Source organism: Sceloporus occidentalis, unplaced genomic scaffold, assembly GCF_023333645.1.
Source record: "Sceloporus occidentalis isolate IW3139 unplaced genomic scaffold, rSceOcc1.0.p SCAF_127, whole genome shotgun sequence".
Classification (NCBI taxonomy): domain Eukaryota; kingdom Metazoa; phylum Chordata; class Lepidosauria; order Squamata; family Phrynosomatidae; genus Sceloporus; species Sceloporus occidentalis.
The window spans coordinates 82,369-101,906 of record NW_028317107.1 but is presented as its reverse complement, the minus strand read 5'-3'; the positions used below and the strand labels follow the sequence as shown (position 1 = coordinate 101,906).

Below are 19,538 nucleotides of genomic sequence, written 5' to 3'. Positions count from 1 at the left end.
GGGGTAGCAATAAGTGCACAGTATTAATATATTCATTGTCAGTTTGTACAGGGGAAATTTCCTCTGTCTGCCATATGACAAGTAATGACAAGCCAAGAGATTGAAGGTGGTGCATGTCTGCACTTCCCATTCCAGCCAGTAGGGGGAGTCAGAGGTTTTTGATTGGTATGGGTAAGAATTGCTCGGTGTGTCACTTACTGTCCGCCTTTTGTCCATTCCACCTGCGGCCTCGGAACACCGGCTGCTCTACAATCCAGCTCGACCTCTGATCCTTCTCGCGCTGTCAAATCATGGATGATGCCAGAACCATAAATCGATGGTGGCACTGGAGATTCGGTACAAACCAAAGTGAAGGAGGAGGGAAAAAAAACATATTTACTTAAGATCTATGACCTGTGTTGGCTCTGATTCTGGAGTAAAAATATATCTCTTTTTTGATCCATACAGTTAACCAAGCATTCGTTGTATATAGAAAGCCACATTTAGATGAGTGCTCACCAAGTATTATGATGTTGAAGGTACGTTGAGCTTCTCCTGCTCGGTTCACCGCACTGCAAGTATATGAACCTGAATCGACCTTGCGAATTCGGTGGAAGCGTAGAGATTGTCCAGCAGCTTGTAGGCTAAGGCCAGGAGCATCAGTAAGCTGGAACACAAAGAAAATGTATTAATAACCCTTGGAATCTTCAGAAGGATCTTATCTTCTGTGACAGGCTCATCAATCAATGAACAGTGAGTCATGATGTTCACCGTTTTGCCGTCTTTCCGCCATGTTAATGTAGGGAACGGGACACCCGTCACTTCACACATCAAGTCCAGAGGCTGATTGGCCATCACCGATATATTCTGGCCTTGTCCATCTTCAAGAATCTTAGGCGGAGCTGAATGTATAGGGGAAGAATTATTGGTTGTTTGGTGACCTCCCAACAAATGTTCCTCCATCAAAATCCACTACAGACGAAAGTAATGCTTACCGTAAACTACTAGTTTAGTTTTCCTCCTGGCAGAACCGGCTTCATTAGTTGCCAAACATACATAATCTCCACTGTGACTGGGCAAAGGGGTCTCAATCAGCAAGGACCCATTGCCTAGCTGGGCCGTTCCTGGGAGGATGCCAGTAAGCATTACTCCATTTTTCAGCCAGCGAACAAGAGGCATGGGAGTTCCTGGAAGACAACTCATACATTTAGCCAAGTCGGAGATATTGCAAAGTGTTTTATGTGTCAAAGCTGGCTCTTTAGGGTGGAATGTGACTTGATACATACCTTGCACTGGGCATGAAAGGATAACTGGTTCATAAGCAGTCTGCTCCAACAAAACATCTGAGCCATCTTCAAAGTTTGGGGGTTCTGTGGAGAAAAATATTTGAAAGTCAAAGGGGAAATAGAAGCCATATTATTCTAATTGAAACTGAAGTGATATGCACTGGTTTGCAAGAGAAGAGCCTCCCTTATGTACAATACTCACCCAGGACATCCAGTCTGAACTCCAATGAGTCCTCCCCGGCACTGCTTGAGGCCACACAGCGGTAACTCCCAGAGTCAGAAAGCTGGACCTCAAGTACACTAATACTTCCATCAGGGCCTGGCAGGGAATCCTGATCGCCAACTCTAACCACCACTCCATCTTTAAACCAGCTGAGCCTTGGCATTGGATCTCCATGCGCCACACAGGGCAGTGACAACGTACGTCCAAGAAGTGCCTTCAGAACCTTGGGTCCGGGATGGACACGTGGTGGAACTAGAAGAAGCATGCGAAAAAAGAGCTTTAATGGTCAGGGTAGGAGAATCTGACCATCCTTCAGAGCATCCATTCATGGCGGAAGCAAAATGGTTAACTTGCAAATACATAAAACAGATGATGGAGAATACCAGATTATTACAAGGCCCTAGAGGATTGTCGAGTCTGTGGTTAGGTGCAAGGCTAAGCTTGTTGACATAGTTATGTCTATCTGCCTCCTGAGCACCTGTACTCGCTGTCTGGAATGGTAAGTCGATGCCGTCACCATCTTCCTCTGATATGTAGAGGCAGTGTCTGCGGGAAGCTATGAAAATTCTCTAAGGAAGTCTGCTCTCCTACACTGTAATTTTTCAAGGAAACACTGAGCTAAGGCGAGACAGATCAGATGCTCGTACTTTAACCATTTCCGTCACTCACGTACTTTGACATCTATAGCCTACAAGGGTAGGATCACATAACCAACGGGCCTGTCAATTCGACTTCCCTACTGCAGACTGATGTATGTCCTTGTTGCTCTTTGGATGTCGGCGGAGCCCTACAACTACATCCTTCCATTGTAACCTTATCAACATACAGAGATAAAACTCCCCCCCCCCCAATTCCCTCAACGTCCACAAAATACGCATGAATGAGCAGAGCTCCAGAACTCACTTGCTTTATCTTGTAGGAAGTGGGAATGCAAAATAAGCGTTTGCAGATTTTAGTATCGGGGAATATCCAAGGCGAAATATTAATTGAAGAAAAAACAATAGTCTACTTAAGCAAAGTATTGTTTTGGTTGCAGCATAATATTTACATCAGCGCTGTCCAACTTGGGTCCACCAGGATAGTTGTGGACCTCAAGCACTCTTCTACTTTTCTGAGTGTACCCAAGAATTGTTGGCATTAATGTCTATGAAGGTTCTGGCTGACCTGGTTTAAATTAGACCTTCAAAGCCAACCTATATAGAGCTTAAAGGTCTACTATCCACCCCATGAAGAGTCGGACATCTGTGCTTTAAACATTCTTGAGCATATGATCCTATATTAACGGGTTCAACCAGCAGATAAATATCTGCTACTCTTGCTTATGATGTTGCGTGGAGAAGACATGAGAGGTGACACAACTGGTAAAACACTGGATGTAATGACATCTAGCGGAACCCTTTACTCATGGTATGTGATCTACAGAGTATGAGGAACCTACTGAGACCTTGGCTTTAGGTCTGGATGCCATCTGTTGCTTAGTTGAGGCTAAACAGTTATCTCATCATTTATCATTTTTCAATTAGTAATGAAAAAAATCAATCGCTGGAAGGGGGTTCTCACAGGGATGGATTCCATTATCTACGAAAATGTTTTATCTCATCGTTTGCTATTATAGTCTGAAGGAGACTTTGCAGATAACATAAATGATAAAGATTGTTCTACTAATAGAATCCAGCTCTTTATCTGTCTTTCCTGCAAATGTGAATCGTAACATATCGCTCTTCAGGAAATCAACGTCATGGGGGAAAACTAGGAGGTAAATGTCTCCAGATGACCAATTTTAAGGATTCTTCTTCTCTGTATATATAATATAGAACTGGGAGGGTTACTTTCATTTTTTGACACAGTGAAAAGGTAGAGGTACAGGAGGAATATCTAAATGTCACCCCATGGAAACCCCATAGAATGTTACTACTGGTATCTGATATCTGATGTCTATACTTCCCTCCTGGCTCCTAAGAAGGTCATGTTGGCTTCTAAGTATGTCTTGCTTGGCTCCTAAGTATGGCTTGATTATTGCTACAAGAAAGTCACCTGTTATGCCATCCGCCGTCTCATTGTACAATCCTAGTAATTGTTCTTGAGTTTGATAGTTAATATCTCATACAGCCTGACTCCTGGAGGAAATACAAGCCGATACGTTTGTTTAGGACGTGAGGCTGGCGGTGGGTGCAGACCAGATGTTTGATAGGTTTGGTTTCTCTTTGGCACGTCTAAGCTTTGGGAAAACATCCCAGGCACCCGGCAGCAACGTGATAATTACACACTCAGCTACATGGATCCCAGCACTTAGCTTCCGTGTAATCCCTGGAGAATCGCGCAGGCAATGAGAACATTTCCTACACCAGCTCTTTGCGTTAAGCTGAAGCCCGTCTCAAAAAAATAACAATCCCTTGTGGCATAAAGGATTATTTACTGTACAAAGGATTTTCCCTTTAAACAACTCTTCTATTATCGTAGCGACAGCAGTGATATTTTGTTCTGATAAGGGCACAGGAAACATTAGAATTAGGAAAAGGATAAAATGTTTACAGTAATGTAGGTTGGCGCTGGGTGAGTTTCCCACACCAAGGTGATGCTTTATGGCAATGCTAATGAAGTCCGCTGCACATAGATGTTCATTAGTCAGATTGTTGGCTCGGTGGATAACAGAGCAAGAACTCATATAAATAGCTAATTTTGTAGCAAACCTATTTTTAACCTGATACTAGTAATAAAACAATTTTGGGGAATTTATGTTCAGGTCTGGGCTCATTTTAGACCCACTGGACGTTCGCTCTTGTTTTACCCCCAACACAAATGTAAAGCTCTCCCACTGCACTTATGTGCTATCTTTTTTAGTTTTTTAATGAAAAAAAAAATAAAAAAATCATTTTCAAGCTTTTATTAATGTATTTGCATTGAGGTTGGCCATTTATGGACCTTTTCCTGCCTGAGTTCAACTTTCGCCCCCTCGCCCATATACCTTGCACCTCCACGCTGTAGGTTAGCGACGTGTTCCCTGCGGGGCTGGATGCCAGGCAAGTATAATATCCGCTGTCCATTACTCTCAGCTCAGAGAGTCTGAGAGACCATGATGGGAGGATGTTATGTCTGAAAAAAAGAATACAACCATCTTCAAGCAAAATCCAAACCAATACGGGGGACTTCATACATTTATGGTATTTCATAGCAGAACTAGACTGCAATGACTTATAATTGCAGCGTGATGATGTCAGAATGACTAATGAAATGTCTTACATCATTTTTTAATGGCATGTTTCGTTTCAGTGGTGATGTCACAGATGGAACATCCACTGTCATATCTTAAAAGAAGGTTGGAAAGCACACATTCTACCCTTTGGCTACTATGTTGCTGATTGTTGAGACCAATCAGAATAAATGTAGTTACTTAAATTCTCTTGAGGTGAAATCCATAAACGAACATCTACTCATCCAATGGAGACCTCGACGGATGAGCTCTTTATTGCACACCTTGCCAAAGCAAATATGGCTCCTCCTGTACTCAACTCCACTTCGTAAAAGAAGGCGTCCCTTTAGGAAAACTCATATTGGATAAATGCCAAGCTAGGACTGTTTTAAGACCTAGTACTTAGGACTGTGGCTTACGGCTTACCACCCAACCCCCATCAAAAGAAGGCACGTGTCTCAATATCTGTTGATCTCATTGAATTAGTCCAAGGGGGTGTAAATGAGTTGAACTGAAACCATTACACAACTCTGTAATGTGATCTTACGATGGGGGGGGTTAGAAAAATATATTACATCAGAAGTTGGAGCCAGTCTGACTGTACGTAGACGTCGTTCGGCATCTAATTTGTGCTGTTTGTGAAGTGCAAGCGGCTCGGTAATGGGAGTTAGACCAGTCTCATTCTACAGAAACCAGTAATGCAACCTCGGCGTCCTTGAGCTCATCTTTTCTGGTCAATGGACTGCGGTGGACCACTGATCTCCAACGAACCGGCTCACGTTGACACCTGGCTCCATCCAGCTAATGGTTTTATATGGCGATGGATGGTTTATAATAAACAGTATCTGCTTTTACCGCTTGTAAAGTGTTACTTTTCTGACCTTTGTGTTAAAAAGCATCTGCTAACTTATTAAAACAGGGTTGCCGGAGTCTAGCCGTCAACGACATAGTTATTATTTTTTATTAACCATTAATTTGTGGAGGGTTTGGTTCTTCGTGGTGAGAGTTCTGGGGAAGCCTAATAGAGATCGATAGCATCTCTGTATGGTAGGAAAAACCTACAACAGGATTAACAAAGATTTGAGTTATCCATGGCGATGGAAATGGAAGCACGCAAGTGGGTATAGCTGCTAATCTCCAGCGGCAATGACTATTGTTAAAGAATATGTATAATAATATATATATTGCGCTTCCTACCTGGAAGAGATGATCGGCAATGGGAAGGAATCTTTTTTCCAAGATACTACAGGCAGCGGCGTTCCATGTGCCTCACACGGCAAATCGATTTCAGAGCCCAAAGCTGCCACCACATGAATTGGAACACCGAGATCATGTGACCCATTCACATTTATTCTGGGCTTTGCTAAACAGGAGAAACAGCAACATGAAACAGCATTCTTCTATAAGGTACGGTCTCTCCCGATCTTGGGTCAACAATGCTTGGTTTATGAACACAAGGTTCTTTTTAGGAAAAAAGAATCATATACATATATATATCAGAATTTTACTGACTATAGAAGTATATATGGTGTTATGTGTTCTAAAAGTGATCTGAGATTGGAAATGCTTCATCAACAAAGATCCACCTTAATGGATGTAGAATGGAATCCAGTCTAATGGACATAAATATACTTACTGTGCACGATGAGTTGAATTTCTTTGCTGGCGGTGCCAGCCGGGTTGGTAGCTGTACAGGTGTATAGACCGGTGTCGGCACCGGATGGCAGCAGTATCGAGAGGCTTCCATCTCTCTTGACATGATAATGGGTGCTCTCTGGGGTCAAGACTTCTTCTCCCTGGTGGGTCACATTTAATAGCCATTGGATGATGAAAATGTGGGGTCATAAAACGTAAGAATTAAAAAAAAAAAGGAAAACCAGAGGATTAAGAGAAAGCGGAACTTTTCAAAGAGTCACCTTTGCCCACGTAACAACAGGACTTGGGTGTCCTCTGGTATCACATGGCAGCATAACCACCCTGCCTTCCAGAGTAGTATGTTCAGTTGGACTAGGTACAATGGTGGGAACAACTGCGGATATAAAAAAGAACTTGATTACCAGCTATCTGTAGAATCATCTTTATGGTCAGAAGTCCTCTGTAAACCTAACCCCATCAGCAGAGGAGTAATTAGCCGCAGCACTCTATATTACACCGAGTAATGACAGTAATTACAGTAATTAAAAACATCAACATGGCTTTAAAACAAAATAAAAATTTTAAATATTTGCTTTCATGATAAGCACAGTAAAAATTGTCGAGGCTTCCGTTTACAAAATCTTTAAACTAACAAATAGTTTGTAGACAAAAGAAGCTGTAAATAAAACCATCGTCCGCCGGCCACGAACAGTTTGTCTTATAATGGTATGTAATATAATAGTATGTAAAGATACTATATTTCCCATCTGTTACCCACCGTGAACACGCAGGTGGATGCTATGATTAGATGACCCGGCGGAGTTGGCCAGTAGGCAGGTGTACTTTCCGGTGTCCTCACTTAGCGCCGGTTCTATGTGTAATGCCCCTTCTCCGTCCACAGAGTGGCGCCACTGAAACTGCAGCTAGTAACGGAAAGAGATACCATATGATAACAGAACCGGCATTAAATATCACACGGCCATTCCCTTCTGGAGTGTATCAAGATAGCAATCTGTTGTTTCCAATGGATCTAATAACCACGGAAAGAAAACAGACACCGTTGTGCCGCTGCTCTAATGATTAGTAGAACAATTAGTATTCATTTAATTTTAGGAGTGTTAAATACCACAGTGATCTGGATCTTTTGTTCGGCTTTCTTTGATATTTTTAGAGATGGCTGTGATGTAAGCCAATACTCTCTGTAAGTCAAAAACACAATCTATAGCTTCAATGGCTTTATATTATCACGCAGCTTGAATTAAGGAGATAAAGTACTTTTGCCATAGTCTTAAACAAGATGGTACCAGAAAGCTCAAAGGAATTCATTGTATGAAGAACATACGTTTTGGAATGTTCTTCTGCTTTAGGCGATTCCAGTGAACGGAGGACAGTTTACCGTTTTTGAGTCTTTCAGCCAGCGTTGGACAGGGGGTGGATTTCCAGCCATGATGGAACACGGTAGAGATGCGGGACGTCCTTCTATCACAGTGACCTCGGAGGTTGTTGTAGCCACCACAGGAGCAACTGATAACACAAACATAAGGAAACACAACCAGTGAGATGCATACTAATATGGTCATAGATATTATAACCATCCTGCTTGAAAGAAGCAGTGTACACAAGGGAGTTCCATCACCGGCCAAGGAGATGACCTACATAGTCCTGTAACACTGAGCAGGATTTCGGCTTGGACCCAACCAAATGGATTTCGTGCCTCACACACATACACCGCAGCATCCTCAGGCCTGGCGACTGAGAGGGAGAGGGAGAGACAAAGAGAGAGAGAGAGGGTGATTGGTAACACCATCAAAAACATGTCCACCCTAACAAGAGAGGGCTAATTGCTACCTACAGAGGGTCAACACTTCACCCTACACCACCACGTAGATAGCAAACAGTACAGTCTTAAACACACAGACAGAGCTTAATCCGTGATATTTACGGTGTAAGCAGATAAGACAAAGACTTACTATTTACAGAGACTTTGAGCGTTTGGCCATGTTGACTCATTCAATGGGTCTATTTGATCAAGGATATGGTGTACAAGTGTCCAAAAAGGACAAACTAGTCTCAAGGAATTAGCTACTTATCTCAAGAACCCTTGAACTAACAACAAACGACAAATGGAGATCAGCAGACACCAGGCTGGATGCTCCACATTAGTACTTTTAGAATTTGAAGAGATAAGTACATGTTACATGTCATCACATGAGTATTATCATCTTCTCTAACAGGCCATGGAGTGATAATAACTGACAAACAACGACAAACTTCTAAATCTGACTGCGGGCACTTGGCTAATTTACGACATATGAGTTGGTCAAGTGACCTCTTGGTGACCACTTCTTCTGGACTTCAAAAAGGACCAAAGTCACCGGGTTGGAGGCACATCATAATGTGCTTCCTATTGAAATCAAAAGCATCTTAGGGGTGGGGGTTCAGTGGTGGCCCTCGGTATAAAAGACAGGACGCCAGTGTTCTTCGCCTGGTTTTTTTATACCACCATGGGCCATAATTAACCTCAATTCATCCCAGAAATCGACATAAAATGGAAAAAACGCATCTACAATGGTAACGTGACCTACCACTACTTCTATTTAAATGCATGTCAGTATATAGTTCGCATCATTTAGATGAAAATTTAATTTTTCTCCCAAAATTGTGATAAATTGCAATAAATCCTTGAATAGTACATTTTCTTCCTCCAGGATCTTCTATATTAATAGATCTTACTTATTTAATCATTTATAATAGTTAAAAGGAATATAAAATATTTAAAAAAGGAGAGAAACCAGGAGAAACCAAGAGTTTCTATGCTGGTCTTTAAGACTTGAGCTGAACAAAACATTTTTTTGACATTAATTTGAGAAGTTAGAAAATCAACTAGGAGAGATCTGCATTATTTTCAAAAGTTCTCACACAGGAATTTTTATTTCCTAAAACCTAAAATCCCCGTGAAATTCTAAAGAGAGATGACAAAGTATTATAATCCGGAATCACAACAATAGGCCCTGCTGGATAAAGGAACCTTTCTCGTATGATCGGTGAGATATTACAATACAAAGTATTGTTCATTTCAACAGAGGTTCTTCTATGAAATGTAAAAGATACATCTGCAATAAGAGAATAGGGAATAATCCAAGAATAATTTTAAAAACACATATTGATTGTTCATACAGAGCAAGGTCTGACTGCGGCACTAAACTTCACTTTTTATTTTTTTGAAAGTGAATAATTTTTGGTTCCTTTTTTTTTCCTTTTTTAGGATAAACTGGATGAATCGAGGTGTGATACGTTGACCTTGATGGTCTTGGTGGACATGGCTCTTGTTGCTGGCTCCTGTTATTTGTAACTTTACTGGCATTTCAAAGAACAATGTCTTGGTTCCCACGGGATGACCAAGGCACATGGGTCTCATACCTTTGATATGGACTGTACTTGCTCCAGGGCTCTCAATAATCTCTGCTGTTTCAGATGGTTCCACCAGACCTTCATCCTGCTTGGACCAGGTTACGTGCGGCGTGGGACTTCCTTCAGCGCCGCAGGTCAGCAGGACACTCTCTCCAACCTCTACTTCAACATCCACGGGGAAGTCGGTGAATTGTGGTGGAACTAGAAAAAAAAATATATGATGTAAAACCCAGTAACAAGATAAAAGCTGCAACATTGTTTCATGTGTATGTTTATGACCACAGAAAGTAAAAAGAATTTGGATAATAACAAGCTTTGCCTTTGGGTTAGATGTTTTATGATTCAGCAACGGCCTAAAAGCAATGAGGGCCTGATTTCTCATAAGACATGCTAAGACCATGGCTTGGATTTTTGGTGTGCAAAACATGTGGGTTATCAAACTAAATATATGTGGTCAAACTACTGGGTAAATCCATATAAAGCCAATTCGGCTTCTCTTGCATGTTTGGGTCATCGCACATGCCTACACGTGTATCCAGTGATACTTGCTCAGCCCATGCACCTCAACCAAATAGTCAGCATCAAACAAGTTCTGGCTTTCAGATGCAATATCTTTATGGCCAACATGAGGACCATGGGCTTGTAGTTCACCATCATCTGGAGAGCAACCTGTTACTTCCACCGCAATACATCTCCTAATGTGATCAGTTGACTATGTAGATGGCCTGTGCTCTCATCTACCTGTATCTTTTATGAACCTGCTCAAACAGGACTTTTAACAACCCTCTGATCAGAAATAATTAGAAGGTAAATCTGGAATGGGAGTTTATAGAAAGGTGACAACCTTGACTGTAAAAAAAAAAAAATCCAAAAATATTTAGTGCCTGAGGGAACACCATCTGCAGGCTTCACTAGCTGAACATTCGTAATGTCAGGACATTTGACTTACACCCAAGATACAAGAACCTTTAGAGAACTCTGAGATCCCTGCTAGTAAATAGGATTTTAGCTACTGGTTCAGAAGACAATTTTTAGTTTTAGTTGAATAATGTAGCAAAAATGTGACAGAACAGAACTCTGTCCAAAGAATGCAGAGAAAGTCCCCATTGACCTCCGTGCTGACCATAGAACCCGCGCGGAATGTTGACAGTTGAAAGTCTTGTTACAAATGTAACACCAAACTCAGCAGAGCCACAAAAGATGACTTTGTTGCAGAGTCCAGGAGTTACCGCCCTGTACACATTTCCTAATAATCGTTCAATTAAATATAAGTTTTCTACAAAAGGGATATTCAACAATCCTCATTCCATGATGTCCTTGATGTCAAAGAAAGCTCCTCAGAATAATTTCATAGCAGAAAATCGTACAAAAAAATCACCTTTGAGACACAGATCTCACTGTCCCTCATTTGTAAGCCCATCTCCATATAATGTGCTGTAACATACCTATAGCTGCAGGCAATATGCTTAAACAGTACGTCTAAGTAGCTCCACTTACATAAAAAGCTACCCAAAGGTCATGGGGGTCACCTATAAAGTGTTGTCCATTAGCCATTTGAACTTCTACCAGATGAACAGGATCAAGGGTAAACCCACATAGAGATCACTGATGAATCTTAATTGAGTCACAATGTTCACAAACACAAACCTGTGACTATGTCCTAAAAATATCAATGAAAACACAGATTACTTTGCTTCTTTTCCACAACTCATGTCATGGACCCCAAAGGTTTACAACATCAATTACCAATAGGTTTTACAACAAATCAGTCCGTAAAATAACTTTTTTTGTACATAAAGAGTCTAGTTTTGCCTCTCATCAGTCGTGTGAGCCATCACACCTTGATCCCTAACTCTTTGGTTTATGTAAAGGCAGAGACAATGATGTCAGCAGGTTATGACATCATTCCACCTGGTTGCCTTTGTCGGCAAGTAAGTACTAGTGTATCAAGGCGGAGGACAGGGGGTGTCTGAGACATATACAGCTTTGTTATGACACTTTAATTGTTTGAAGTATCTGAGCTACCGCGTTCCAATCCATTTTTTCCCCCATTATGTCAACATCAAACACACATCCGGAATAATAAGTGCCAGCAGAATATGCATTTTTAGTTTTAACTTTCCCCAAAACGCAACACCAAATGCGGATGTCACCTATTAACCAGTCCTTTTGTTTTTAACTTTTTGAGAAGGCGAAGAAGTGTTTAAATATATGAATTTTAATTGCACATAATAATTGATTATATTAAAACCTAAGTATTTTTTAAAGGCGCCCCCCCCCCCCCGAAATCATAGTGAATCATACTGCCGGCAAAATCACTTAAGCAATGAACATAAAATCCCCTTATAGTTTAAACTCGTAAGCTATTTCTCAGAAATATAGATTTAATTTTATTTATATTTACCAGATTTCCTTGCCTTTTTTTGGTTTTTTAAATGCAGCGTGGGAAAAATAAACATTCGTCCCCCAAAAAGAAATTATTTTTTCCTTAGTCAAGTTAATTACATGGTTAAAATAGTTTAGATTTTGTGAAGTGACTTGAAAAAGGAATAATGATTCTTGTGGTTTCCTTTAATTTTGCCCGGCTTCAAAGGTTAACCTCCAAATTGCACAAAGCCTCTGGTAGGGAGGGCATTGCTTTGTAGTAACCTGCAGATCTCTGGTAAGCAAGGGGTTACTCTAAAAAAAAAAAAAGGTTTGGGGCAACACAATTTCATTTCCTATAATTATTTTGAAAGGAAGGAACACTCATGGTGAATAAAATCTGTACGGTTGCTAAATAATTAAAATGATTACACTTTCAAGTAGATCACACTCTTGGAGTAACCGTAGACCAGTGATCTCTAATCTTTTTTGCGCCCTTTGGGTATATTTGAGAGTTTTGGAAAGAATAATCATCAACTAAGATCGCTTTTGGAAATCCCTTTTTTTAGATATAAAACGGGTCATTCATAAAAATAAAATCCACAAAAAAAATAAAAGAATAAATAAAAATGTAAAAAAATATTCCTAGAATTCTGATTGTTATTGTTATGGCAACAACAGCAGTGACTTCTTCAAGGGGCTGAGAATTTTTGGGGTCCCTGTTCCGGGGGGGGGGCTCACAACGCCTTACAACGTCTTTAATTAGCAGGCCATGAGACCCTTCAAATATTAACCCTTTAATACTGATTTTGTGACTCTTCAATGTTGAGAACCCAATGTTTGCACTAATAATGGTCCTTTATGGAAACCATGACTTGCCAGATGGTAAAGATATTCTGAGAGTTACCCGTATTGAGCACAGACTTCAGCTGTGATATAAAAAGTGAGAAAAGCATCAGTTGGGACGCTCAAAAACATAGACTTTGGGGGCAGATAAGACCCATCAGTAACGGGTCTCGTAGCCATTGCGGCCATTGTTGAATAAGAGTAGACTATGTAGGAATCAGCTCCAGACTGTGTGACCTTGAAAGTCATTGGATTTAAACTCAGAAAGTTCCTGGATATCTCTCCCCATCACTCTCTTTCATCACCTTTTAACTCCTCATTTCTTCCCCTTCCCCTTGCTTGTTAACGTTAAGTAGGACACCTGGCCGGATGACCTCAAAACCGAAATTGATTAACATAATATGCGTATTCCCTCGGTCCTCTGGATCTTAGTAAGTATATCGACAGGAATTCCCACTTATCGTTACATTCCTCCACTTAGCGCCCCAACACTTATTCCAATCAACTGAAATTCACAGCCATCACACCTTCGCTAAACAGACACATTGTTGCGAATTCTATCACCCACCTCCCAATCCTTTAGGCGGTAAAAGGCCCGATTCATTCATTTAAAAGGACAGTGTTGTGTAAAACATTTTTTACCCTATCACAAATCCACACAACATTGCGACATACTGTTCAGATCCATACATTTGTTAGTTTGCTTAAAACTTTACCATATATGGATTTATTATTTTTATCCTATCTCGCAGCTTTTCTGCAAACCAAAAACCAAAAGTCTTACTATGAATATAAATATCCTAATAATGAAACATTAAACATACTGTCCTCCTCCTGACATATTGACTTTATCGTGATGAGACGATTGAGATCACATGATTTTATAGGAGGCCAACTAAAATGACCCTAAATACCATTAACATGCTTTTTTTTTTCTTTGCCTATATAAAAGTGTTAGCGTGTGTATCGGCATCCCAGAGTTCCATTTTAGAACTCTAGGCAGCCAGTGGGAAACAAGAAAATATTCTATATCCCAACAAATCCTTACAAACCAACATGTTGCCCAAGCTGATGTTCTGGAAGGATCCATGCTCAGACTGAGAGTCATGGGATTTCATTAGAAATCAGTCAATCCAGCCGAATATGATGGCGCTATATAAATAAATAATAAACGTTTGAATACGTAACACATTAACAAATCAAGTAAAATGTGTATAAGTATAAAAAGTGGGTTTTTTTGGAGCTCCTAAATGTCTACGGTGGCTTTATATATCGAAGAGCAGACACACAACAAGAAAACGAATTAGCAGATTTTGAAGAACCAGATATTTTGCAGATAAAGTAATCCATTCCGATTCCCAAAAAGCTCGCCGGCAAGCCTTATTCAGCTTGACGTAGTCTGTTATATATTTTACAAGCGTATGCCCCGGCAGATCTGCTCTATGTCGAAATTTTGACGTTGGCCAGCGAGCCGAAGATCTGAGCCGTTAATCACCGTTCGGCTGTTCTATTACACAGAGGCCGTGGAATTTCTCAAAGAAAAGAGCACTGGACTTAGCGGAGGAAACAGGAAGGAACAGGACTGAAGGATGGGGAAAAGATTAGCCGAAACATAACATTAAGGAGCTTGCAAACGGTTCTCCTTGTTGAAAATGGAAAACTTCCTTTTGGGGAGGGGGGGCAGGGAACCCAACAAAAGCTTCAAGGAGCACACTTTAAAAGGCTAATTATATCAATAGTTAAACGCTGTGGGTAACAAATGCGCTCGACAGGCTCCTGGAACCTCTAATTCCTATTATATTAATTGCAACTTGAAAACAATGGCAGACGGAACTCTAGACACAATGTAACCGTGTAAAACGCTTCTAATCTGTTGTTGGTCTCCATGGCAAAATAAATGAACTATGGCAAAGAACAAAAAGTGTCTGTTCTAACACAAATTATACAAAAAAAAAATATAATCAATCTTTAGAATCTAGTAATAAAGTCATATGGGGACAAAACATGTTTTTTTTAGAGTTTAGAGTTCAAAAACGGGAATGGCTACTTTGGGCCGGGTTGTCCGCATTGTTCCTTGGAGGCCTTATTCCTGCCAAAAGGCTTAGGGTTTTTCAAACATGCACGAAAAACAATTAGTAATGATTAATAATGTGTGTTACTAAAGACATATAATGTATCAACCTGAACATTTGAAGTGTTCTGGGGTATCGCTCCAAGTCCTCAAGCTAAGTCTAATCTAGTGCGACCTCGGGGATTCATCATGCTGGGTTCAGTGGAAACTCGATTGCCCATATATTTTTCTCAAAGTCAAAGGGTCAGAAATGGGAAGCCAGTGCAAGTGTAGCTCTTTAGGAAAGACGATAGCTCTTTGGACCCAAATCCCTCTGCCTCCCTATCCTCCTCTGATCCCCTCTTTTCTAGGAGCCACGTGCATACCTAAAGTATTTGGCACCTGGGGTGGCTTTTATATTTGGCTCCCACCACACTTTAAAATGCAAAGACACCCGCACTCATACTTTCTCACACTCTTCCACTCACTCTTACTATCACACACTATCTCATGCTCATTCACTCATTTGTGCTTACTCTCTCACGCTGTCAATGACTCCCTACATTCTCTGCAGACCTCTCCTGTGTCTCTTTCTCCTTTCCCACAGCCCAGCTTCTTTTCTTGAATCTTCTTGTTCTCCAGTCTTCTGTCTTCTTTCTTCTGTCTTCATCCGCTTCTGCCTACGTCTTCTTTCCTCGCAGATTTTCAGAGAAGGTGAAACGTTCCTTCAACTCTCATTCTCTGAGAACCTTTTTGCATTATTCTGGCCTACCGAAATACTTCCGCAAAAGGGCCTCTCGCCCATTCCTCAAACGGAGAGAAAGTGTTCTCAGAGGTTCTGCCCTTTTTGCAGAAGTTCGCCGGGAGGCCTGGTACACAGACAAAGAAAGAAGACACAGGGAGAAGAATAACAAGAAGATACAAGAGGAGAGGAGACACAGAGCTGCAGGAAAGGAGACAGAGACGAGAAGCGGTCTGCGGAGAAGGTAAGGAGGCATTGAGAGAAAGGGAATTTCCTGGAGAATTGGGACCTCTGTGTGGCACCCCCCCTGATGAGTGGCACCCCCGATGGGCCAAAACCACCACTCCCCCCCCCCCAAGTTCACCAGTGCTATGAGCTCAGAATGTTTGTTGGGTATGAGGGTATCGCAGGGTTCCACAGTCCTAAAACCCCCGATAATGTGTATAGAAACAGCAGGGAATGGGTTTATAAATTAAATGATCTCAATGAAATAATCCTCATGTCAATGGACGATGTAGTTGCCCAAAGTACGGACTCCCTGTGTTCTCTCATACGGTTTATAATGCTGTGGGGGAGATTCCTCTCTAAGGCATCCAGAAATATCAGGGGTTAAGACTTCAGGTTAATATAATCCTAGGCATGTGTGAGACTCGATGTTCTTGGTTTGTCTGCAAGGAACAGCCTGCGTATCTGAAATGTTTTAATCCCTCTGTTCGGACAGCGAGCTCCTCTACGCCGCCCTTTCTACGTCAAGGAGGTGGACACGATACCTCAAAGCCCATTGGAATCAAAGGGTTAAACCGGAGGCTGCTCCAAATATACCAGTAAACCCCACTTACCCGAGTTATTTAATGGTCTGTCTGTCTGTCCCATCACATCTGTTTGCCAACATGTGTCGCCGTCCCCTGTGCTACTCATGTGTCAGGGGGCTTTAAATCCTTGTGGAGTTATTAATGTGTCTGTCTGCCCTTTTTTGTGTCTTTAATGGAGCGTTAATGCCTATGTCCCCCGGGGCATCTTTTTTTTTTGCCTTTTATCATGTTCTAACATGTCTGCCATTACAAGTTGTAAACGCTTTCCCAGCTGTATCTTTCTGGACAAGACTCGATAACAAGGAGGAATTGTACTTAACCGACATGAAAGTTTTCTTCTTGGTTGTTTTTTTTAATAGTACATGAAAGCAATGAAAGGCCTCAGCCAACCACATCATTCGGTAACCATGTGTAATCTTTGGCTTAAAGGGCTATATTCACTAAATACTGACTTGTATTGAGAGGAACATTTTACGCATTAGGTACATTGAAAAGCATTACTTACTACATTTAGTGTATAATGATAAGATACCCGAAGTGGGCAAAGCGGCTTTTGGGGGCTGTAGAACCCTCTGAACCCGACATTCTGAGCTCCTAGAAAAGAGGGGGCATCAGGGGAAGACAGGGATTTGCTTCCCAAAGAGGGACTGTCACTCTAAAACAGTGACGGCTGGGAGGTATGCCAAATACCCTAGTGAGTGTCTATGGAAAAAGGGGCTTAGTTGATCTTCTAACTGCACCCCTAATTCAACCAGGCTCAGATCGGCACACTGGGCAAATGCCGGGCGGGTCGCTGGCTGGTCGGGTGCTCTAGTGTACGGCCACCGGCTGTATATGCCTATCCGCAAGCTACGTGACCATAAAAACATAAGGTGTGCTTATATATATATATATATAGATAGATATCCGGACATCAGACCCACTTATGCCATCAAGCAGCCGCTTCCGGTCTCCTCATCGCTAGTCCACGAGCTGTTTAATAAATAAACCCCAATAAAAACCTGCAAGCAGACATCATTTTCACTTAAAGTTGTAGCAAGAATGATAGTATTTTATGATCTTTTGTATCAGTTTCGAAAACATCCCATGGGTGAACATTTAAAATCACCCCCCCCAGCTCTGAAAAAAACCCAAAAGGTTAACATACGCCTATGTTATTTTGGGGTATTTATATACTTTTCGAGGATAATTGTATCTCTTGTGACAAAACCTCCTTCCCCGCTCTGTTATTTTATTGTCTGAGTTATCAAAAAGCAAACACTGTTTGTGAAGCAGGCCTCCCGTTATCAAGAAGTAGACAGAAGGAGTCCGATAGCGCTCCGTTATACACGGACACACGCTCGCACCGGAGCCCCAACGCTCACCGGCCACGCGAGCCCAAAGTCCGCAGGCGTTTCACCAATCGGGAAGTCACATATTGTAATCAGATTCAGTATAGGGGTCAGAAAACTGCTGAGAAAGCCGAAAAGCCAGTATAAGACCCGCAAAATCTAATTTCCAAGTCCGAACTAGAATGTGTAACAGGTAAGATATCTTGTAGGATTGTAGATGAGACTTTTCTGTATTTAAATGGTTAAAAACAATGTTTTATATAATAAAGAGGTTACATTGTTGGTTCCTATACAAGGTCTGAGAAGACAAGGCAATGGGTTGAGGGGCTCCTGAGTTATAAGAAGATCATTGTAATTATTCTTACAAATGCTTATTAAAGGTGGACGGAGAAGGTTTGGACAAGAAAAGCCACTTAATAGCTCCAAAAGTCTGCGGAAAGGTCTGTAACCATCCCAAGGGCAGCTAAAGGTCAAAAAATTAGCTTCCAGAGAGCCTGAGGTGACAAATCAAGGAAAAATAGAGATAAGGATCATAAATGAGCTTCTATTCAGAAGAAAGGCACTTTGTGCTTCAAAAAGGGGTATTTGGCCCTCCTTTAAACTCTTGGAGAAGAATAGGACCTTAATATACGGAGTCTGTAGCCCAGTGTGGAGGTATTTACAAGACGGCTTTGAACAAGCTGCAGGCGTTCATGGCCACATAATAAGAACGAAGTCTTCACAAAGGCAGAGCCTTCCAAGGAACCCTCAAATTAACGTGTGGGGAGCCATAAGAAAGGTCAAGCCAACGCAATGACAAGCCGAGGGAATGTTATACCGACTTCCGATAGTATATGAAGAACAAGCATCAAAAAGAAATATGTTCTTTAACAAACACAGAGCATTCTCCAGGTGATACAACTATTCTTGGCCCATATGGTTTGGTCATTATGTACAAGCAGTTGACTTCCACATCTGTTTTGGACAGAAGAATGTCCTATCTGTAATTATTACGCAAGGGAACTCTTTGGTCTTGTTCTATACAGTCGATTTTTCTATTGAATATATTAAATAATAAAGTATTCATATATATATATATATATATATATATATGGAAGGCAGAATTCACTTCTATGGACATATAGATCTATAGGATAATCTCCACCTTCACAGCCACCACGAGATGAAGAATAAGAGAAGGACTTACTGCCCACTTCAACGTGGATGACGTCGGACGATGTTCCTGCCTTGTTGGATGCCACACAGGTATACGCTCCTGCATCTTCTACATTCACATCCCGGAGCCTCAGAACTCCTTTGTCGGAGTTGATTAGAGAGCCCGTCAATTCCTCTTCTCCTAAATAAATAGCATGGAAAGGTTTAGAACTCAGGGTACATTCTTCTGTGAATACCGTACATCTTAGAGCAGATCTGGCCGAATAAGAGCCTCCAGCTGTCGGAGGCAATAGTCGGGGGGGGACATTGCTGTCATTTATAGCCATTGTTAGTATTCTGGTCAACAACATAAGAAATGTAGCATCAGCGTTGTATCTAGAGGTGATCTCTGTTACCTTTGTACCATATGAGAAGCGGCGGAGGGAGCCCCTCCGTCATACACTCCAGAACGGCATCCTCTCCCACAGGCACTTGCAGAGACGATTTCACAGCAGTGACCTTTGGAAGTTCTGTA

The 19,538-nt window shown here is 41.4% G+C and overlaps 1 protein-coding gene across 1 annotated transcript in view; it reads right to left on the bottom strand.

The window, feature by feature from the left end:
* HMCN2 (hemicentin 2) overlaps positions 1 to 19,538 on the bottom strand; it is a 58,017-nt gene that overhangs the window by 27,023 nt on the left and 11,456 nt on the right. Inside the window, exons 14-29 of the mRNA XM_089498953.1 lie at positions 19,420 to 19,533; positions 19,056 to 19,205; positions 9,734 to 9,925; positions 7,970 to 8,065; positions 7,710 to 7,837; positions 7,092 to 7,236; positions 6,694 to 6,707; positions 6,315 to 6,474; positions 5,876 to 6,041; positions 4,454 to 4,581; positions 1,468 to 1,740; positions 1,266 to 1,349; positions 975 to 1,166; positions 751 to 881; positions 499 to 646; positions 199 to 325 (exon numbers count right to left, since the gene is read on the bottom strand). Of these exons, the coding sequence (XP_089355079.1) occupies positions 199 to 325; positions 499 to 646; positions 751 to 881; positions 975 to 1,166; positions 1,266 to 1,349; positions 1,468 to 1,740; positions 4,454 to 4,581; positions 5,876 to 6,041; positions 6,315 to 6,474; positions 6,694 to 6,707; positions 7,092 to 7,236; positions 7,710 to 7,837; positions 7,970 to 8,065; positions 9,734 to 9,925; positions 19,056 to 19,205; positions 19,420 to 19,533 (2,248 nt within the window). The remainder of the gene's footprint in view (positions 1 to 198; positions 326 to 498; positions 647 to 750; positions 882 to 974; positions 1,167 to 1,265; positions 1,350 to 1,467; positions 1,741 to 4,453; positions 4,582 to 5,875; positions 6,042 to 6,314; positions 6,475 to 6,693; positions 6,708 to 7,091; positions 7,237 to 7,709; positions 7,838 to 7,969; positions 8,066 to 9,733; positions 9,926 to 19,055; positions 19,206 to 19,419; positions 19,534 to 19,538) is intronic.